This window comes from Ranitomeya variabilis, chromosome 2, assembly GCF_051348905.1.
Source record: "Ranitomeya variabilis isolate aRanVar5 chromosome 2, aRanVar5.hap1, whole genome shotgun sequence".
Classification (NCBI taxonomy): Eukaryota; Metazoa; Chordata; class Amphibia; order Anura; family Dendrobatidae; genus Ranitomeya; species Ranitomeya variabilis.
In genome coordinates, this window is record NC_135233.1 from 1,080,702,622 (window position 1) to 1,080,725,973 (window position 23,352).

General features: G+C 51.8%; 1 protein-coding gene across 1 annotated transcript in view; it reads right to left on the bottom strand.

The window, feature by feature from the left end:
- Positions 1–23,352, bottom strand: part of LOC143808729 (cytochrome P450 2K4-like) — a 98,021-nt gene that overhangs the window by 3,162 nt on the left and 71,507 nt on the right. Inside the window, exons 7-8 of the mRNA XM_077291671.1 lie at positions 4,665–4,698; positions 2,343–2,527 (exon numbers count right to left, since the gene is read on the bottom strand). Of these exons, the coding sequence (XP_077147786.1) occupies positions 2,343–2,527; positions 4,665–4,698 (219 nt within the window). The remainder of the gene's footprint in view (positions 1–2,342; positions 2,528–4,664; positions 4,699–23,352) is intronic.

The window sequence follows — 23,352 nt, forward strand, 5'->3', positions numbered from 1 at the left end:
TTGAACTGTTCTCCCATCTCTCTTCCTGCTCCCACTTTGACCACTTACAATCTGGCTTCTGGTCACACCATTCCACTGAAACTTCCCTAACTAAGGTCACCAATGACTTATTAACTGCCAAGAGCAAGCGTCACTACTCTGTCCTCCTCCTCCTGTACCTGTCCTCTGCCTTTGACACAGTGGACCATTCCCTATTATTACAGACCCTCTCATCCCTTTGTATCACAGACTTGTCCCTATTCTGGATCTTGACATACCTAACAGACCGGACATTCAGCATCTCCCACTCACACACCACCTCCTCACCTTGCCCCCTATTTGTCGGAGTCCCGCAAGGTTCAATCCTAGAGCCAATGCTCTTCTCCATTTACACCTTTGGCCTGGGATAGCTCATAGAATTGCATGGCTTTCAGTATCACCTCTATGCTGATGACACACAGATCTACATCTCTGGACCAGATATCACCACTCTACTAACCAGAATCCTTCAATGTCTGTCCGCTATTTAATCCTTCTTCTCCACTAGATTTCTAAAACTTAACATGGAGAAAACAGAATTCATAATTTTTCCCCCATCTCACACAACCCCCCCAACGACCCTATCCATTACAGTAAACGGCTGCCCACTCTCCCCAGTCCCACAAGCTCGCTGCCTTGACACTGATCTCTCCTTCAAACCACGTATCCAAGCCCTTTCCACTTCCTGCTGCATTCAACTCAAAAATATTTCACGGATCCGTACATTCCTAAACCAAGAATCTGCAAAAACCCTAGTCCATGCCCTCATCATCTCCCGATTTGACTACTGCAACCTCCTGCTCTGTGGCCTCCCCTCGAGCACTCTCAAACACCTCCAATCTATTCTAAACTCTACTGCTGGAATAATCTACCTGTCCCCCCGCTGTTCCCCAGCCTCTCCCCACTGTCAATCCCTTCACTCCCCATTGCCCAGAGACTCCAGTACAAAACCCTAACCATGACATACAAAGCAATCCACAACCTGTTTCCTCCATACATCTGTGAACTCATCTCCCAGGACTTACCTGCATGAAACCTCCGATCCTAACAAGATCTACTTCTCTACTAGCCTCTTATCTCCTCTTTCCATAGTCACATACAAGATTTCTCTTGCACATCACACCTACTCTGGAACCCTCTACCACAACATATCAGACTCTCACCTACCATCGAAACCTTCAAAAAGAACCTGAAGACCTACCTTTTCCGACAAGCCTACAACCTGTAGTAACCACCAATCGACCAATCCGCTCCAAAAGCAGTTCTACCCTCACCTATTGTATCCTCACCCATCCCTTTTAGATTGCTATATAAATAAATAATAATAATAATAATAATAATAATAATAAAATTGTGAGCCCTCATGGGCAGTGTCCTCTCTCCTACTGTATTATTCATGACTTGTATTGTTTAAGATTATTGTACTTGTTTTTATTATGTATACCCCTACTCACATGTAAAGCGCCTTGGAATAAATGATGCTATAATAATAAATAATAATATTAATAATAATAATAATGATGAATAAACACTTGAAATAGATCATTCTGTTTGTAATGACTATATATAATACAGCTCTGTCAAAAATTAAGAGACCACCACATCAAACCCCTGTCATGGGCAGCCCAATCTACAGACCTGAGCCCCATTGAAAACCTCTGGAATGTAATCAAGAGGATGATGGATAGTCCCATCCATCAAACAAAGAAGATCTGCTTACATTTTTGTGCAAGAAGCAGTGTGACAGACTGGTGGAAAGCATGCCAAGACGCATGAAAGCTGTGATTAAAAATCATGGTTATTCCACAAAATATTGATTTCTGAGCTCTTCTTGAGTTAAAACATTAGTATTGTTGTTTCTAAATAATTATGAACTTATTTTCTTTTTATATTACTTGAGTTCTGAAAGCACTGGGTTTTTGTTTTTAATTTTGACCATTTCTCCTTTTTCAGAAAAAAAATGCAAAATTTATTGCTTGGAAATTCAGAGACATGTTGTCATAAGTTTATAGAATAAATGAACAATTTTACATTTTACTCAAAAATATACCTAGAAAGAAAAACATCAGACAAACTGAACATTTTGCAGTGGTCTCTTAATTTTTGCCAGAGCTGTATAATAAATGAGTTTCACTTTTTGTACTGAAGAACTGAAATAAATTAACTTTTTGATGGTATTCTAATTTTGTGAGAAGCACCTGTATATATGTACCTTAATGAGATGAAAATGTGTATGACTATGGAAATAATTTAAATAAATAATATTTTTGGATGGTAGACCCAAAGAAATGGGAAAATTATAGTTTTCTTGATGCTTCACTTACTTTTGGAAGATGGTAGCCTCTAAAGTTGACATCTCTTGTTGTTTCATGCGGCAAACTCAATGGTATAATGTCTGTGAATCTCTGGGTCTCGTGTATGACTGCATTAGTGAAGGGCATTTGTAGACGATGGCTACAATTGGGTTCAGCTGCTCCAATTACTTTTGAAATTTCTTCTTGTACTTTTTCTAAAGAAATTGAATTAAGTGATTCATTGGATACTGATTGGCACAAAAAAACATTGAGAACACTCAACTACCATATATACTCGAGTATAAGCCAAATTTTTTAGCACATTTTTTGTGCTGAAAAAGCCCCCATCATGTTATGCTTGAGTGAGGGTCCCACAAGACAGAGAGGGAGCGGCAGCAGCGGAGTAGCGGGTCACAGGAGGCAGGAGCCAGCTACTGCCATTAATGCCTGTGCCCACTGCTAAAAATAAATGACTATTCACTGCTCTTTATTACAGTAGTCGCAGCCTCTGGCTGCTGCTGACGGGCAGTCACATGTGTCTGCTAATTAAGGGAATGAGTTTTCACTGCCCTCCACTCCCATGGGCGTGGAGAGCAGTGAATATTCATTCCCTTTAGTAGTGGGCACACATCATTGCCTGAGAGCTGCAGCAAGCCAGCGGCTAAGGTTACTGTGCTTGCTATTAAAAGGCAATGAATATTCACTGCCCTTCACGCACATAGTCTATGCGTGGGGAGCAGTGAGTATTTCGGCAGCTATCCTCGGCTTGTAAGCAGTGCATGACATCACTGCCATGCACTGCTTACAACCATAAATCAGTTGCTGGTATTGGAACAGGACACTGTGAGGGAGCACAGGAAGGTAAGTAGGATATTTTTATGCTTCTCTGATGAAGGCCATGTACACCAGGATAGGGATATGGTGGCCATGCATCCAAGGATTGGGATGAGGAGGCGATGCATACCAGGATAGGGATGAGGAGGCGATGCATACCAGGATGGGGATGAATGGGCAATGCATACCAGGATGGGGATGAGGGGGCCAGGAATACCAGGATGGGGATGAGGAGGCCATGCATATCAGGATAGGGATGAGAAGGCCATGCATACCAGGATGGGGATGAGGGGGCCAGGAATACCAGGAGGGGTGAGGAGGCCATGCATACCAGGATAGGGATGAGGGGGCCATGCATACCAGGATAGGGATATGGTGGCCATGCATCCAAGGATTGGGATGAGGAGGCGATGCATACCAGGATAGGGATGAGGAGGCGATGCATACCAGGATAGGGATGAATGGGCAATGCACAACAGGATGGGGATGAGGGGGCCAGGAATACCAGGATGGGGATGAGGAGGCCATGCATATCAGGATAGGGAAGAGAAGGCCATGCATACCAGGATGGGGATGAGGGGGCCAGGAATACCAGGAGGGATGAGGAGGCCATGCATACCAGGATAGGGATGAGGGGGGCAGACATATTAGGATAGGGATGAGGAGGCCATGTATACCAAGATGGGGATGAGGAGGCCATGCATACCAGGATGGGGGTGAAAAGGCCATACATATCAGGATGGGGATGATGAGAGTATGCTTACCAGGATAGGGATGAGGGGGCGTGTATACCAGGATAGGGATGAGGGGGCCATGCATACCAGGCTTATACTCAAGTCCTTAAGTTTTCAGTTTTTTGTCACAAAATTAGGTTTCCTCCAGATATTCCAGTTTTTTCCCACACTACCTACTGATAGGGGATGTAGACAGTGATAACAATATCTGTACAGTGCTGCAGAGAATGTTAACATTGTATAAGCAAGCAGAATAAATATTAACTTTTGGTGCATCTTAACTCCTGTGAAATACAGGTCATACAACAGTGTTAATGAATTTTTCCATAATAAATGAGTTGTCCGGTCTTCTGCTTAAAATCTGCAGTCACTCTATGTGACTTCAGACTTATGAATCCTTACAGAATGCACACTGCAATTTAGATAGATTACAACTAGACTTGCTTGGCCTCACTCAATAGTAATGAATTGAGCTAAGTCTTGTTGTTGGAAATCGCATACAAATTGCACACTTGTAGTCACCACCCTCTTCCGTCAAAAATGCCGGAGAATCCTGAAAGCGTATGGTGAGCAACCTGCAAGCATTCAGAAATCTTTTTGCAAAAGACTGGACAACTTTGACCCTATAAAGAGTTTTGGACTTTGTTATATTTTTGAAATAAATCAATCACAAGTACATTTTCATGCCCTAAGCCCAATTCATTAACCCTTACCCTGTCCATAAGTTGTTTTTCCTAGTTTGTATAAAATGATTGCGTAAGCCATGCTATCATATATAAATTACCTTGATAATGAGGATATTTAATCATCATCAGTAGTGTTGAGCATTCCGATACCGCAAGTATCGGGTATCGGCCGATACTAGCGGTATCGGAATTCCGATACCGGGATTCCGATACTTGGCGCGTATCGGATACCGGAATCGGAAGTTCCATGATTCAAAATTCAGAAATTCAGCCAATGAGAAAGATTCCAAGTGTGGGCACATCCTGTTTAGCATGGAGGGCATGAAAGTACTGGCAAGGCTGTGATTGGCTGCTGAAATGATGTCATGATGCAGTTTAAAAGTCGCTGGCGCCATTTTGCGATCACTCTGCTGTGAATTCAGTTAGTGACAGGACGCTGTTTGCTGACTGAGGGACAGTTTAGAGATAGCGATTTGCTTCTTTGTGCTTTCCAAAGGCTAATTTAGCAACCGCTGTGTTCACCTACTATTCACCTTGCTTTTGCCTTGTAGCGCTGTTTTCACAGCGATCTGCAAGGTCTCTCTGTGTGTGTGTGTGTGAGTGCAGCCCACTCTCTAGTCTGAGTGCAGCCACATAGGCCATCCATAGCTGGTTGTATTCAGTTCAGGGAGGGTGGTTCATTGCCTCATACTGTCCTTTTTTTTTTTTTTTTTTGAAGTAGTGCAGGCTGCTGCACATTTTTTCAAATAATTCCTATTAGTGTCTTTCCACCCGTCTCCATCTAATTTGTGGAAAAACACTACATAGGATAAAGTAGAGGAGGGTTTTTGGGCCTTGCAGCGCCGTTTACGGCTGTCTGCACGGTCTCCGTGTGACTGCAGCTCGCCCTGTAGTCTGTGAGCAGCCGTAGCTTGGTTGTCTCCAGCTCAGGGTTGTTCACTGCGTCATACCGCCAAATCAATTTTAATTTTTTTTCAAGTACTGTAGTCTGCTGTTAATTAATTTAAAAAAATCCTATTAGTGTCTTTCCACCCGTCTCCAGCTAATTTGTGGAAAAACACTACATAGGATAAAGTAGAGGAGGGTTTTTGGGCCTTGCAGCGCCGTTTACGGCTGTCTGCACGGTCTCCGTGTGACTGCAGCTCGCCCTGTAGTCTGTGAGCAGCTATAGCCTGGTTGTCTCCAGCTCAGGGTTGTTCACTGCGTCATACCGCCAAATCAATTTTAATTTTTTTTCAAGTACTGTAGTCTGCTGCTAATTAATTTAAAAAAATCCTATTAGTGTCTTTCCACCCGTCTCCAGCTAATTTGTGGAAAAACACTACATAGGATAAAGTAGAGGAGGGTTTTTGGGCCTTGCAGCGCCGTTTACGGCTGTCTGCACGGTCTCCGTGTGACTGCAGCTCGCCCTGTAGTCTGTGAGCAGCCGTAGCTTGGTTGTCTCCAGCTCAGGGTTGTTAACTGCGTCATACCGCCAAATCAATTTTAATTTTTTTTCAAGTACTGTAGTCTGCTGCTAATTAATTTAAAAAAATCCTATTAGTGTCTTTCCACCCGTCTCCAGCTAATTTGTGGAAAAACACTACATAGGATAAAGTAGAGGAGGGTTTTTGGGCCTTACAGCGCCGTTAACGTCTGTCTGCACGGTCTCCGTGTGACTGCAGCTCTATCCGTTGTCAGTTCAGCCCCCAAAAAAGAAATAAATAATAAAGTTCACCAAACACACCAGTTACACCACTTTACATTTGTGTAGGCCACATTAACTCATATTAAAGTCTAGTCCACACTTTAGCTAATTAGTGTTTCTTATACCTGTTAGGAGGAGTTTTTCAGGAATAAGCACACAAAGCCGTTAGTACTTTTCTGCTTTTCTTTATCAGTCAACCACGATGAAGAAGGCAGTGAGTAAGGCACGTGGGCGTGGGCGCGGAGCAGGGAGGGGACGTGGGGATTCTGTGCCCGCTGCGGGCACCGGTGACTCATCAGCACCCACTTTCACGAGGGAACAGTCGTTCATGCGCAGCTTTGTCGCCGAGCGCCGTACACCGCTGCTGCGTGAAGACCAAATTGAAGCCGTTGTGGGATGGATGGCAGCTAATGCATCAACTTCCATTAGTGCCACATCCTCTCAGACACAGAGCACTGGAGAGCAGCCATCTGTCTCTTCACCACCTGCCAAATTGCCCAGGCAGACAGAGAGCCCAGGACAGGAGCCGTCTCTACTTCTGTTCTCTGAATCTCTTGGCTTGGAAACAGGGGGCCAGCCAAGCAGCATTGGAGAAATGGAAGAAGAGGCAGGGTGCAGTGATGCCCAACAGCTTTTTCTGTCTTCCTCTGAAGAGGCGGGTGGGCCAGTGGCTCCGTTCACCACATCGCAGGCCGCATCAGCTGATGATGACACTCAGGTGCCACTTACTGGTGCGTGCTCTGCTGCTGAGACTACCCGGGAGGAGCAGTTGGGGGCAGAGGGTAGTGTGGATGACGAGGTCCTTGACCCATCTTGGCGTCAGGGACAGGAAGGTGGTGGGAGCAGCTCTGAGGAAGAGATTCCCCGTACGGTCCAAAGAGGGAGAGGGAGGGGGAAGACTGCGGATCCTGCAGCCTCCGCTTTGGCACCCGTAAGGAGCATGTCTCTTCCAAAAGTCAAAAGGGGGGCTCCCAAGACTTGCAGTGCCTGGTCCTTTTTTGACACAGTTGCAGATGACATTTGCTATGTCAGATGCAAGGTGTGTCATCAAAAAATCAAAAGAGGTCAAAAAGTCGCCAACCTCAATACCTCCAACATGTGGAAACATGTGCGCAACAGGCACCCGGCGGAGTTAGACAAACACACTGAAGAGCTAGGCCAACCAACAGCGGCAGCTACCACCTCTTCAGCTCGTGTTGCCTCTTCCTCTAGCTCACACGCAGCTGGTTCGGCTTCCTCCCAGGATCGCCGTGGAAGAACCTCTGGCCCTGTTGTCCAGAGACCCGCTGTAATTCCACCCGCAGCACCACTTTCCCAGTCAACCACACACTCCCAGCCCAGTCTACAGCCATCGGTAGTACAGGCATGGGAGAAAAGGCGGCCTTTCTCGTCAAACCACCCACGAGCACAGGCTCTGACTGCAGGCATTGCCAAACTTCTGTCACTGGAAATGCTGTCATTCAGGCTGGTGGAGACTGACAGCTTCCGTGACTTGATGTCATTGGCAGTCCCACAGTACAGTGTGCCCAGCCGCTTTTACTTCAGCAGGCAAGCCGTCCCTGCCCTGCACAAGCATGTGGAGGGACACATAAAACACGCGCTACTGAACGCCGTCAGTAGCAAGGTCCACCTCACCACCGATGCGTGGACCAGTCAACATGGACAGGGGCGATACCTTTCCCTCACTGCCCATTGGGTTAATGTAGTTGAGCCGGGTACAGACCGTGCGAGTGGCGCAGGACGTGTCCTGCCCACTCCAAGGATTGCAGGAATCCATTCTGTACGCATTGACTCCTCCTCTTACACCAGTTCCTCAGAATCATCGCTGCAGGAGCCGTCACAGTCCACCTCCACATGGACCCGTGATGAACGTGTACCTGTTACGACCGACATGAGCACAGCCGTGGCCAAACGTCAACAGGCCGTCTTGAAATTAATTTTTTTGGGGAATCGTAGCCACACAGCGCAGGAGCTCTGGAATGCCATCAAGCAGGAGAGCGATGTGTGGTTTGAGCCAGCGAATCTCCAGCCAGGCATGGTAGTGTGTGATAATGGCCGAAATCTGGTGGCAGCCCTGGGCCTCGGCAACCTCACTCACATCCCATGTCTGGCACATGTGCTCAATTTGGTCGTGCAGAGTTTTTTGAGGGACTATCCGGATCTTGATGCACTGCTGCACAAGGTCCGCCTAGAGTGTGCTCACTTGCGGCGTTCCAGCACGGCAAAAGCGCGCATTGCGGCTCTGCAGCGCCGACACCGCCTGCCGGAACATCGCATCATATGTGACCTACCTACCAGGTGGAATTCCACGTTACATATGTTGGAGCGGTTGTGTGAGCAGCAGCAAGCTGTAATGGAGTACCAGCTGTATCAGGCGCACAAAAGTCGCAGTCAGCGCCGTACAGACTTCACAACCACAGAGTGGGCCACTATGAAGGATGTCTGCCAGGTTTTGCGTCCCTTCGATTATTCCACGCGGATGGCGAGTGCAGATGATGCACTAGTCAGCATGACTGTCCCCCTTATCTGCCTGCTTGAAAAATCACTGCAAGCGCTAAGGGATGATGTTGTGGAAGAGGTGGAGGATGAGGATTCACCACTTCCATCATCTTCTGGACAGTCAGCGCCACGTGGTTCCTCACAAACGCGTAGGCAGGGGACAGTTTGTGAGGAGGATGAGGAGGAGTCAATGGAGGAGGAAGACATCCGTCCAGAGGAGGGAGTTACACAATTGTCCAGTACTCAGTGTGTACAGCGAGGGTGGGGTGATGACGAGCGGGCAGAGATCACGCCTCCAGCTGGGGACAGCGTTTCTTGGGCAGTTGGCAGTCTGCAGCACATGGTGGATTACATGCTGCAGTGCCTGAGAAACGACCGCCGCATCGACCACATTCTCAACATGTCTGATTACTGGGTGTTCACCCTCCTCGATCCTCGCTACCGGGACAACGTAGAAAGCCTCATCACACCGTTGAACCGGGAGCGAAAAATGCGGGAGTACCAAGACACACTGGTCAGTTCCATCATCTTCTCCATTCCAACTGAGAGAAGTGCTGCTAGTGCATTCCAAAGCAGCTCAGTGCGTCCAGGCAGTGGTGGAGGCTCTGCACAAAGAGGGAGCAGAAGCAGTGCCTCTGCCCAAGGCAAGACCAGTATGGCCCAACTGTGGCACAGTTTTGTGTGCCCCCCACAAAAGTCTACACCATCACAGACGGCTCCAGTCAGCAGGAGGCAACGGTTCCGTCAGATGGTGACAGACTACATGTCTTGCCCTCTTGCTGTACTCCCAGACGGCTCTTCCCCTTTCAAGTTTTGGGTCTCAAAGCTGGATACATGGCCAGAGCTAAGCCAGTATGCATTGGAGGTGCTGTCTTGCCCTGCGGCCAGTGTATTATCGGAACGTGTCTTTAGTGCTGCAGGTGGTGTACTAACTGACCGTCGCATGCGACTATCCTCCGATAACGTTGACCGGCTTACTTTCCTGAAAATGAACAAGGCCTGGATCTCGCAGGAATTTGCCACTCCTCCTCCTGATTAAATAATTAGGTCACTGTATACGTTATCCAGGTCTCCTGTTGTGTTCATCTTTCAACCACCTGAACTTACATTCCTGGGCTCCAACAACGCCAGTTGAGGCTCAGAAGTGCCATCTGCACAGTCAAAACATACGACCCAGTGTTATTGGGTTTCAGTAACGTCAGCTGATCCCCAGCTGTGTAGCCGGCAATGTGTCCTGCGACCGCCACGCTGACACAACTGAAATGTAAGGGAACCTGTCCCCCCCCCCCCCCAAGGCGTTTGTTACTGAAAGAGCCACCTTGTGCAGCAGTAATGCTGCACAAGGAAAAGGTAGCTATTTTCATTATGCTCCTTGCACACGCAGAACTTAACACTTATAAAATGTGTCCACTGATACCGTAAAACCGTCCCGGAGGTGGGACTTTCCTTCGTAATATGACGCAGCACAGCTGTCATTCCTACCCCCTCGGCGCCGTGCCCCGGCTCCTCATCGTTGTTTGATTCCGTCCCGGAGCCTGCGCTGTTATGTTATCCCTTGGCCAGGCACACTTAGCGCTGCCCATCTTCTGACATCATTTGGTGTCAGGCTGGCTGCGCCTGTGCGGCCGCGCTGTCCGAGAGCCCGCCTCGCAGTGTGGTCTAATGTAATCCCACCGCGGGCCTGGGATCAGTGGCCATGCGCAGTGCATATCCTCGCCTCTCGCTCCACTCCCTACGGCTTCTTCAGACTGTGCGGTGCCAGCTGATCCGTAATAGCATGCCACGGCCGTGGCAGCGCACAGTCTGAAAAAGCCGTAGGGAGGGGAGCGAGAGGCGAGGATATGCACTGCGCATGGCCACTGATCCCAGGCCCGCGGTGGGATTACATTAGACCACACTGCGAGGCGGGCTCTCGGACAGCGCGGCCGCACAAGCGCAGCCAGCCTGACACCAAATGATGTCAGAAGATGGGCAGCGCTAAGTGTGCCTGGCCAAGGGATAACCTAACAGCGCAGGCTCCGGGACGGAATCAAACAACGATGAGGAGCCGGGGCACGGCGCCGAGGGGGTAGGAATGACAGCTGTGCTGCGTCATATTACGAAGGAAAGTCCCACCTCCGGGACAGTTTCACGGTTTCAGGGGACACATTTTATAAGTGTTTAGTTCTGTGCTTGCAAGGAGCATAATTAAAAGAGCCACCTTTTCCTTTTGCATCTTTTGAGCTGCACAAGCTGGCTCTTTCAGCTACAAATGCCTTGGGGGGGGGGGTTAAAGGTTCCCTTTCTCCAATCAGGCTTCGGCCTACATTGTGTTCCTCTGCTTCTACTGCTGTCCCTGGGCTCCAACACCGCTAGTTGTTGCCTGGTAGTGCTGTACGCACAGTCAACAGTCGCTCCTCTGTTATTGGGGTTCAGTAACGTCAGCTGTTCCCCTGCTGTGTGTGTGGCAATCCCTCCAACCTCCTCCAACCTCATCCAAACTCCTCCTCCTCCACCTGTCCCTGGGCTCCAACACCGCTAGTTGCCGTCCAGAAGTGCTGTACGCACAGTCAACAGTCGCTCCTCTGTTATTGGGGTTCAGTAACGTCAGCTGTTCCCCTGCTGTGTGTGTGGCAATCCCTCCTACCTCCTCCAACCTCCTCCTACCTCCTCCTCCTCCACCTGTCCCTGGGCTCCAACACCGCCAGTTGCCGTCCAGAAGTGCTGTACGCACAGTCAACAGTCCCTCCTCTGTTATTGGGGTTCAGTAACGTCAGCTGTTCCCCTGCTGTGTGTGTGGCAATCCCTCCTACCTCCTCCAACCTCCTCCTACCTCCTCCTCCACCTGTCCCTGGGCTCCAACACCGCCAGTTGCCGTCCAGAAGTGCTGTACGCACAGTCAACAGTCCCTCCTCTGTTATTGGGGTTCAGTAACGTCAGCTGTTCCCCTGCTGTGTGTGTGGCAATCCCTCCAACCTCCTCCAACCTCATCCAAACTCCTCCTCCTCCACCTGTCCCTGGGCTCCAACACCGCTAGTTGCCGTCCAGAAGTGCTGTACGCACAGTCAACAGTCGCTCCTCTGTTATTGGGGTTCAGTAACGTCAGCTGTTCCCCTGCTGTGTGTGTGGCAATCCCTCCTACCTCCTCCAACCTCCTCCTACCTCCTCCTCCTCCACCTGTCCCTGGGCTCCAACACCGCCAGTTGCCGTCCAGAAGTGCTGTACGCACAGTCAACAGTCCCTCCTCTGTTATTGGGGTTCAGTAACGTCAGCTGTTCCCCTGCTGTGTGTGTGGCAATCCCTCCTACCTCCTCCAACCTCCTCCTACCTCCTCCTCCACCTGTCCCTGGGCTCCAACACCGCCAGTTGCCGTCCAGAAGTGCTGTACGCACAGTCAACAGTCCCTCCTCTGTTATTGGGGTTCAGTAACGTCAGCTGTTCCCCTGCTGTGTGTGTGGCAATCCCTCCTACCTCCTCCTACCTCCTCCTCCTCCACCTGTCCCTGGGCTCCAACACCGCCAGTTGCCGTCCAGAAGTGCTGTACGCACAGTCAACAGTCCCTCCTCTGTTATTGGGGTTCAGTAACGTCAGCTGTTCCCCTGCTGTGTGTGTGGCAATCCCTCCTACCTCCTCCTTCCTCCTCCACCTGTCCCTGGGCTCCAACACCGCCAGTTGCCGTCCAGAAGTGCTGTACGCACAGTCAACAGTCGCTCCTCTGTTATTGGGGTTCAGTAACGTCAGCTGTTCCCCTGCTGTGTGTGTGGCAATCCCTCCTACCTCCTCCAACCTCCTCCTACCTCCTCCTCCTCCACCTGTCCCTGGGCTCCAACACCGCCAGTTGCCGTCCAGAAGTGCTGTACGCACAGTCAACAGTCCCTCCTCTGTTATTGGGGTTCAGTAACGTCAGCTGTTCCCCTGCTGTGTGTGTGGCAATCCCTCCTACCTCCTCCAACCTCCTCCAACCTCCTCCTCCTCCACCTGTCCCTGGGCTCCAACACCGCTAGTTGCCGTCCAGAAGTGCTGTACGCACAGTCAACAGTCCCTCCTCTGTTATTGGGGTTCAGTAACGTCAGCTGTTCCCCTGCTGTGTGTGTGGCAATCCCTCCTACCTCCTCCTTCCTCCTCCACCTGTCCCTGGGCTCCAACACCGCCAGTTGCCGTCCAGAAGTGCTGTACGCACAGTCAACAGTCCCTCCTCTGTTATTGGGGTTCAGTAACGTCAGCTGTTCCCCTGCTGTGTGTGTGGCAATCCCTCCTACCTCCTCCTTCCTCCTCCACCTGTCCCTGGGCTCCAACACCGCCAGTTGCCGTCCAGAAGTGCTGTACGCACAGTCAACAGTCCCTCCTCTGTTATTGGGGTTCAGTAACGTCAGCTGTTCCCCTGCTGTGTGTGTGGCAATCCCTCCTACCTCCTCCAACCTCCTCCAACCTCCTCCTACTCCTCCACCTGTCCCTGGGCTCCAACACCGCTAGTTGCCGTCCAGAAGTGCTGTACGCACAGTCAACAGTCGCTCCTCTGTTATTGGGGTTCAGTAACGTCAGCTGTTCCCCTGCTGTGTGTGTGGCAATCCCTCCTACCTCCTCCAACCTCCTCCTACCTCCTCCTCCTCCACCTGTCCCTGGGCTCCAACACCGCCAGTTGCCGTCCAGAAGTGCTGTACGCACAGTCAACAGTCCCTCCTCTGTTATTGGGGTTCAGTAACGTCAGCTGTTCCCCTGCTGTGTGTGTGGCAATCCCTCCTACCTCCTCCTACCTCCTCCACCTGTCCCTGGGCTCCAACACCGCCAGTTGCCGTCCAGAAGTGCTGTACGCACAGTCAACAGTCCCTCCTCTGTTATTGGGGTTCAGTAACGTCAGCTGTTCCCCTGCTGTGTGTGTGGCAATCCCTCCTACCTCCTCCAACCTCCTCCAACCTCCTCCTCCTCCACCTGTCCCTGGGCTCCAACACCGCTAGTTGCCGTCCAGAAGTGCTGTACGCACAGAGCCAAACACCTCGCCAATGTGTTAGTGGGGTTCAGCACCGCCAGCTGTTCCCCTGCTGTGTATACGGCAACGTGTACTGCGACCGCCACGCAGACACAACAAGTTAAATGTAAGGGAACCTGACCCCCCCCCCCCCCAGGCGTTTGTTACTGAAGGAGCCACCTTGTGCAGCAGTAATAATGCAAAGGGAAAAAGTGCCTCTTTTCGTGATGCTCCTTGCACATGCTGAACCTAACACTTATGAAATGTGTCCCCACACAGCGTTAAACCGTCCGGTAGGTGGAACTTTCCTTTGTCGTGTGACGCAGCACAGCCATCATTTTTACCCCCTTGGCGCCGTGCGCCCACTCCTCAGCGTTGTTTGAATCTGTCCCGGAGCCTGCGCTGTTAGGTTAGCCCTTGGCCATGCACACATGTTGCGCTGCCCGTCTTCTGACCTCATTTGGTGTCAGGCTGGCTGCGCCTGTGCGGGTGCGCTGGTCGAGATCCCGCCTCGCAATGTCGTCTAATGTAATCCCACCGCGGGCCTGTGATCCGTGCCCGTGCGCAGTGCATATCCTCTCCTCTCACTCCCCTCCCTACGGCTTCTTCAGACTGTGCGATGTCAGCTGGTCCCTAATAGCATGCCACGGCCGTGACAACGCACAGTCTGAAAAAGCCGTAGGGAGGGGAGTGAGAGGACAGGATATGCACTGCGCACGGGCACGGATCACAGGCCCGCGGTGGGATTACATTAGACGACACTGCGAGGCGGGATCTCGGCCAGCGCACCCGCACAGGCGCAGCCAGCCTGACACCAAATGAGGTCAGAAGACGGGCAGCGCAACATGTGTGCATGGCCAAGGGCTAACCTAACAGCGCAGGCTCCGGGACAGATTCAAACAACGCTGAGGAGTGGGCGCACGGCACCAAGGGGGTAAAAATGATGGCTGTGCTGCGTCACACGACAAAGGAAAGTTCCACCTACCGGACGGTTTAACGCTGTGAGGAGACACATTTCATAAATGTTTGGTTCCGCATGTACAAGGACCATAATTAAAAGAGCTAAGTTTACCTTTTCCAGCATTAGTGCTGTACACAATGGCTCTTTCAGCTACAAACGCCTGGGGGGGGGGGTGTTAAAGGTTTCCTTTCAACTTGCTCGAGTGCAGGCTTCGGCCTACACTCCGCTCCCCCTGCTCCTCCTGCTGACCCTGGGCTCTAACACCGCCAGTTTTTGCCCAGATGTGCTAGCTGCACAGAGAAAAACACCAGCCAATGTGTCAGTGGGGTTCAGCACCGCCAGCTGTTCCCCTGCTGTGTAGCCGGCAACGTGTCCTGCGACCGCCACGCAGACACAAGAACTGAAATTGAAGGGAACCTGTCCCCCCTCCCCCAGGTGTTTCTATGTTTTACAGCTACCTTGAACAGCAGTAATGCTGCATGTGTTCAAGGTGGCTCAGAAACTTATTCTCCTTGCCCATGTTGAAGTGAACACGTCTAAAATGTGTCCTCTGTGACCATTAAAACGTCCCTCAGGTGTGATTTGACTTTGTATTGACACACGCAACAAGCTCCTTGGTAGCGCTGCCCGTCTTCTGGCATCATTGTTTGGCTGGCTGCGCCTCTGCGGCCGCCCTGACCCACACAACGCCCCTCGGTGTCTTATTTATTGGGACTGCGAGGGTGTGATTGATGGGCAGGATCAGTGCATCAGTTCGCCTGTCCCTCCTCTCCTTCCGCCTTCTTCAGACTGTGCGGCTTCATGGCCGTGGCATGCGATAAGGGATCAGATGACGCCGCACAGTCTGAAGCGGGTGTAAGGACCCGCGTGTGAGAGGCGAACATATGTGCTGCGCCAGGCCCTGAATCCCAGCCCCGCAGTGTTTTAACAATGTTAAGACACTGCGGGGCTGGGATTCATGGTCATCGCGAACCGCAACGGCCGACATTAAATGATGTCAGAAGATGGGCAGCGCTAACGGCGCTAGGCCAGGGGATAACACGACAGCGCAGACTCCTGTACAGCAAATAACAACGCTCAGGAGGCTGCACCCAGCACCAAGGTGGGATTCTTGACATCTGTGCTGCGTCTCATTACAAAGGGAACTCTCGCCTCCATTACACAGTTTGACTGTATAAAGGGCTAAATGTTATACGTGTTCCATTCAGCGTGTGCAAGGAGAAAAATTACAAGAGCAACCTTTGACTTGCGCAGCACTACTGCTGCATAAGCTGTGGCTCTTCTACTTTGTAACCCCTGAGGGGGGGTTAAAGGTGACTTTTGAAATCGGTTCAATTAGGCTTCGGCCTACACTCTGCTCCACCTGCAGAGCCCGGGCTCCAACAACGCTAGTTGCTGTCCGGAAGTGCTGGCTGCACAGAGCCAAACACCTCGCCAATGTGTCAGTGGGGTCCAGCACCGCCAGCTGTTCCCCTGCTGTGTAGCCGGCAACGTGTCCTGCAAAAGCCACGCAGACACAACACACCCAAAGCTGCCGCCTGTGCAGGCTTCGGCCTACACTCCCCTCCCCCTGCTCCTCCTCCTCCTGCTCCTCCTCCTGCTGTCCCTGGGCTCTAACACACCGCCAGTTTTTGCCCAGATGTGCTAGCTGCACAGAGAAAAACACCAGCCAATGTGTCAGTGGGGTCCAGCACCGCCAGCTGTTCCCCTGCTGTGCAGCCGGCAACGTGTCCTGCAAAAGCCACGCAGACACAAGAACTGAAATTGAAGGGAACCTGTCCCCCCTCCCCCAGGCGTTTTTACGTTATCCAGCCACCTTGTACAGCGGTAATGCTGCATGTGTGCAAGGTGGCTCATAAACGTATTCTCCTCGCACATGTGGAACTGAAAACACGTCTGAAATGTGTCCTCTGTGTGACCATTTAACCGTCCCGGGGGTGTGACTTTCCTTTGTAATGACACGCTGCAACCCCCTTGGTAGCGCTGCCCGTCTTCTGGCATCATTGTTTGGCTGGCTGCGCCTCTGCGGCCGCCCTGACCCACACAACGCCCCTCGGTGTCTTATTTATTGGGACTGCGAGGGTGTGATTGATGGGCAGGATCAGTGCATCAGTTCGCCTGTCCCTCCTCTCCTTCCGCCTTCTTCAGACTGTGCGGCTTCATGGCCGTGGCATGCGATAAGGGATCAGATGACGCCGCACAGTCTGAAGCGGGTGTAAGGACCCGCGTGTGAGAGGCGAACATATGTGCTGCGCCAGGCCCTGAATCCCAGCCCCGCAGTGTTTTAACAATGTTAAGACACTGCGGGGCTGGGATTCATGGTCATCGCGAACCGCAACGGCCGACATTAAATGATGTCAGAAGATGGGCAGCGCTAACGGCGCTAGGCCAGGGGATAACACGACAGCGCAGACTCCTGTACAGCAAATAACAACGCTCAGGAGGCTGCACCCAGCACCAAGGTGGGATTCTTGACATCTGTGCTGCGTCTCATTACAAAGGGAACTCTCGCCTCCATTACACAGTTTGACTGTATAAAGGGCTAAATGTTATACGTGTTCCATTCAGCGTGTGCAAGGAGAAAAATTACAAGAGCAACCTTTGACTTGCGCAGCACTACTGCTGCATAAGCTGTGGCTCTTCTACTTTGTAACCCCTGAGGGGGGGTTAAAGGTGACTTTTGAAATCGGTTCAATTAGGCTTCGGCCTACACTCTGCTCCACCTGCAGAGCCCGGGCTCCAACAACGCTAGTTGCTGTCCGGAAGTGCTGGCTGCACAGAGCCAAACACCTCGCCAATGTGTCAGTGGGGTCCAGCACCGCCAGCTGTTCCCCTGCTGTGTAGCCGGCAACGTGTCCTGCAAAAGCCACGCAGACACAACACACCCAAAGCTGCCGCCTGTGCAGGCTTCGGCCTACACTCCCCTCCCCCTGCTCCTCCTCCTCCTGCTCCTCCTCCTGCTGTCCCTGGGCTCTAACACACCGCCAGTTTTTGCCCAGATGTGCTAGCTGCACAGAGAAAAACACCAGCCAATGTGTCAGTGGGGTCCAGCACCGCCAGCTGTTCCCCTGCTGTGCAGCCGGCAACGTGTCCTGCAAAAGCCACGCAGACACAAGAACTGAAATTGAAGGGAACCTGTCCCCCCTCCCCCAGGCGTTTTTACGTTATCCAGCCACCTTGTACAGCGGTAATGCTGCATGTGTGCAAGGTGGCTCATAAACGTATTCTCCTCGCACATGTGGAACTGAAAACACGTCTGAAATGTGTCCTCTGTGTGACCATTTAACCGTCCCGGGGGTGTGACTTTCCTTTGTAATGACACGCTGCAACCCCCTTGGTAGCGCTGCCCGTCTTCTGGCATCATTGTTTGGCTGGCTGCGCCTCTGCGGCCGCCCTGACCCACACAACGCCCCTCGGTGTCTTATTTATTGGGACTGCGAGGGTGTGATTGATGGGCAGGATCAGTGCATCAGTTCGCCTGTCCCTCCTCTCCTTCCGCCTTCTTCAGACTGTGCGGCTTCATGGCCGTGGCATGCGATAAGGGATCAGATGACGCCGCACAGTCTGAAGCGGGTGTAAGGACCCGCGTGTGAGAGGCGAACATATGTGCTGCGCCAGGCCCTGAATCCCAGCCCCGCAGTGTTTTAACAATGTTAAGACACTGCGGGGCTGGGATTCATGGTCATCGCGAACCGCAACGGCCGACATTAAATGATGTCAGAAGATGGGCAGCGCTAACGGCGCTAGGCCAGGGGATAACACGACAGCGCAGACTCCTGTACAGCAAATAACAACGCTCAGGAGGCTGCACCCAGCACCAAGGTGGGATTCTTGACATCTGTGCTGCGTCTCATTACAAAGGGAACTCTCGCCTCCATTACACAGTTTGACTGTATAAAGGGCTAAATGTTATACGTGTTCCATTCAGCGTGTGCAAGGAGAAAAATTACAAGAGCAACCTTTGACTTGCGCAGCACTACTGCTGCATAAGCTGTGGCTCTTCTACTTTGTAACCCCTGAGGGGGGGTTAAAGGTGACTTTTGAAATCGGTTCAATTAGGCTTCGGCCTACACTCTGCTCCCCCTGCAGAGCCCGGGCTCCAACAACGCTAGTTGCTGTCCGGAAGTGCTGGCTGCACAGAGCCAAACACCTCGCCAATGTGTCAGTGGGGTCCAGCACCGCCAGCTGTTCCCCTGCTGTGTAGCCGGCAACGTGTCCTGCAAAAGCCACGCAGACACAACACACCCAAAGCTGCCGCCTGTGCAGGCTTCGGCCTACACTCCCCTCCCCCTGCTCCTCCTCCTCCTGCTCCTCCTCCTGCTGTCCCTGGGCTCTAACACACCGCCAGTTTTTGCCCAGATGTGCTAGCTGCACAGAGAAAAACACCAGCCAATGTGTCAGTGGGGTCCAGCACCGCCAGCTGTTCCCCTGCTGTGCAGCCGGCAACGTGTCCTGCAAAAGCCACGCAGACACAAGAACTGAAATTGAAGGGAACCTGTCCCCCCTCCCCCAGGCGTTTTTACGTTATCCAGCCACCTTGTACAGCGGTAATGCTGCATGTGTGCAAGGTGGCTCATAAACGTATTCTCCTCGCACATGTGGAACTGAAAACACGTCTGAAATGTGTCCTCTGTGTGACCATTTAACCGTCCCGGGGGTGTGACTTTCCTTTGTAATGACACGCTGCAACCCCCTTGGTAGCGCTGCCCGTCTTCTGGCATCATTGTTTGGCTGGCTGCGCCTCTGCGGCCGCCCTGACCCACACAACGCCCCTCGGTGTCTTATTTATTGGGACTGCGAGGGTGTGATTGATGGGCAGGATCAGTGCATCAGTTCGCCTGTCCCTCCTCTCCTTCCGCCTTCTTCAGACTGTGCGGCTTCATGGCCGTGGCATGCGATAAGGGATCAGATGACGCCGCACAGTCTGAAGCGGGTGTAAGGACCCGCGTGTGAGAGGCGAACATATGTGCTGCGCCAGGCCCTGAATCCCAGCCCCGCAGTGTTTTAACAATGTTAAGACACTGCGGGGCTGGGATTCATGGTCATCGCGAACCGCAACGGCCGACATTAAATGATGTCAGAAGATGGGCAGCGCTAACGGCGCTAGGCCAGGGGATAACACGACAGCGCAGACTCCTGTACAGCAAATAACAACGCTCAGGAGGCTGCACCCAGCACCAAGGTGGGATTCTTGACATCTGTGCTGCGTCTCATTACAAAGGGAACTCTCGCCTCCATTACACAGTTTGACTGTATAAAGGGCTAAATGTTATACGTGTTCCATTCAGCGTGTGCAAGGAGAAAAATTACAAGAGCAACCTTTGACTTGCGCAGCACTACTGCTGCATAAGCTGTGGCTCTTCTACTTTGTAACCCCTGAGGGGGGGTTAAAGGTGACTTTTGAAATCGGTTCAATTAGGCTTCGGCCTACACTCTGCTCCCCCTGCAGAGCCCGGGCTCCAACAACGCTAGTTGCTGTCCGGAAGTGCTGGCTGCACAGAGCCAAACACCTCGCCAATGTGTCAGTGGGGTCCAGCACCGCCAGCTGTTCCCCTGCTGTGTAGCCGGCAACGTGTCCTGCAAAAGCCACGCAGACACAACACACCCAAAGCTGCCGCCTGTGCAGGCTTCGGCCTACACTCCCCTCCCCCTGCTCCTCCTCCTCCTGCTCCTCCTCCTGCTGTCCCTGGGCTCTAACACACCGCCAGTTTTTGCCCAGATGTGCTAGCTGCACAGAGAAAAACACCAGCCAATGTGTCAGTGGGGTCCAGCACCGCCAGCTGTTCCCCTGCTGTGCAGCCGGCAACGTGTCCTGCAAAAGCCACGCAGACACAAGAACTGAAATTGAAGGGAACCTGTCCCCCCTCCCCCAGGCGTTTTTACGTTATCCAGCCACCTTGTACAGCGGTAATGCTGCATGTGTGCAAGGTGGCTCATAAACGTATTCTCCTCGCACATGTGGAACTGAAAACACGTCTGAAATGTGTCCTCTGTGTGACCATTTAACCGTCCCGGGGGTGTGACTTTCCTTTGTAATGACACGCTGCAACCCCCTTGGTAGCGCTGCCCGTCTTCTGGCATCATTGTTTGGCTGGCTGCGCCTCTGCGGCCGCCCTGACCCACACAACGCCCCTCGGTGTCTTATTTATTGGGACTGCGAGGGTGTGATTGATGGGCAGGATCAGTGCATCAGTTCGCCTGTCCCTCCTCTCCTTCCGCCTTCTTCAGACTGTGCGGCTTCATGGCCGTGGCATGCGATAAGGGATCAGATGACGCCGCACAGTCTGAAGCGGGTGTAAGGACCCGCGTGTGAGAGGCGAACATATGTGCTGCGCCAGGCCCTGAATCCCAGCCCCGCAGTGTTTTAACAATGTTAAGACACTGCGGGGCTGGGATTCATGGTCATCGCGAACCGCAACGGCCGACATTAAATGATGTCAGAAGATGGGCAGCGCTAACGGCGCTAGGCCAGGGGATAACACGACAGCGCAGACTCCTGTACAGCAAATAACAACGCTCAGGAGGCTGCACCCAGCACCAAGGTGGGATTCTTGACATCTGTGCTGCGTCTCATTACAAAGGGAACTCTCGCCTCCATTACACAGTTTGACTGTATAAAGGGCTAAATGTTATACGTGTTCCATTCAGCGTGTGCAAGGAGAAAAATTACAAGAGCAACCTTTGACTTGCGCAGCACTACTGCTGCATAAGCTGTGGCTCTTCTACTTTGTAACCCCTGAGGGGGGGTTAAAGGTTACCTTTGAAATTGGTTCAAGTAGGCTTCGGCCTACACTCTGCTCCCCCTGCAGAGCCCGGGCTACAACACCGCTCGTTGCTGTCCGGAAGTGCTGGCTGCACAGAGCCAAACACCTCGCCAATGTGTCAGTGGGGTCCAGCACCGCCAGCTGTTCCCCTGCTGTGTAGCCGGCAACGTGTCCTGCGACCGCCACGCAGACACAACACACCCAAAGCTGCCGCCAGTGCAGGCTTCGGCCTACACTCCCCTCCCCCTGCTCCTGCTCCTCCTCCTTCTCCTGCTGTCCCTGGGCTCTAACACACCGCCAGTTGGGGCCCAGATGTGCTAGCTGCACAGAGAAAAACACCAGCCAATGTGTCAGTGGGGTTCAGCACCGCCAGCTGTTCCCCTGCTGTGCAGCCGGCATCGTGTCCTGCAAAAGCCACGCAGACACTTGCTCTTGTACCTTCTGCTCCCCATCCTGGTTCCAGTACCGTCAGCTGGTTCCGGGCAGAGCCTTTGGCTTAGGTGCCTCCCTTTGGTATCCGAGTTCCACCAACGTCAGGTGGTCCTTGGTAGTGCTTTCAGGCACGGGTACCTCCTGCTTAGTAACCGGGTTCCAGTAACGTCAGCTGGTCCTCGGTAGTTCCATTGGCTCTTGGACCTTCGGCTACCCATCCGGGTTCCAGCACCGTCAGCTGGTTCTCGGCAGTGTCTTTTGCTCTTGTACCTTCTGCTCCCCATCCTGGTTCCAGTACCGTCAGCTGGTTCCGGGCAGAGCCTTTGGCTTAGGTGCCTCCCTCTGGGTATCTGAGTTCCACCAACGTCAGGTGGTCCTTGGTAGTGCTTTCAGCACGGGTACCTCCTGCTTAGTAACCGGGTTCCAGTAACGTCAGCTGGTCCTCGGTCGTTCCATTGGCTCTTGGACCTTCGGGTAGCCATCTGAGCTCCAGTTCCATCAGCTGGTTCTCGGCATTCTCTCAGCCTTCTTGTACCTTCTGCTGCATTTCCAAGTTCAAGAGACTAAACACGATGACCCGGAAGACCACCCCTAAGATGACGACGACACCAGAGACGACAACCACCGTGATGACGACGACCCTGGAGACGATGACCCTGAAGACCACCCCGATGACGACGACCCCGGAGACGACCCCGATGACGACGACCCCGGAGACGACGACCCTGGAGACGACGACGACCTGGAAGACCGAGAAGCAGAAGAACAAGAGGCTGCAGAACAAAGAGCAGAAGGACATTAAGCATAACACAAAATATCAGAGCAAAAAATATTATGTAAATTATAAGCAGAAGAAGACTAAGCAGTGTATGGGGGTGAGTCCGTTCCTCCTCGTGGTGCCCCTGGATAAAGCCTGATGCTGCAGGCCAAACTGAACGCGGACAAATGTAACTGTTTTGTGACAGGCAGAACGGAAGGTGTAATCTTCAAACTTTTATAGATAACAACTACGGGAATGCCTGTCACAAATAAGAATATGATGAAGAAGTAGAATATGATGAAGATAATAGTAAAATAAAAAGAATATGAACAATGTAACCCAAAAAATAATAGGTAGAAGATGAAGAAGAAGATGAAGAAGGTGAAGAAGTTGATGTCAAAGAAGCTGATGATGAGGATAATGAAGAAGAAAGCGTGGGAGAAGTAAAAAAGAAGGTGAAGGGCGTGGAAGTAGTGAAACATCAATATCTGACATAAAAAAAAAAAATAACATAGTCAAATTCTTTCTAACGCCGAACGTCATAAAAAAAAAAAAAAAATCCTGCTATTCTATTAGATTGGGCTAAACCTCTGTGCCTTTAATGTCTCCGCCACGTCCCCCAATACATCCTACATTATTCTTAGTTGTTTTCCTTCATGTAGAATGAACCTACAAGTGTATAAAGGGTTTATTTTAATTCCGATATTTTCGTCCCATTGACTTGCATTGGGATCGGGT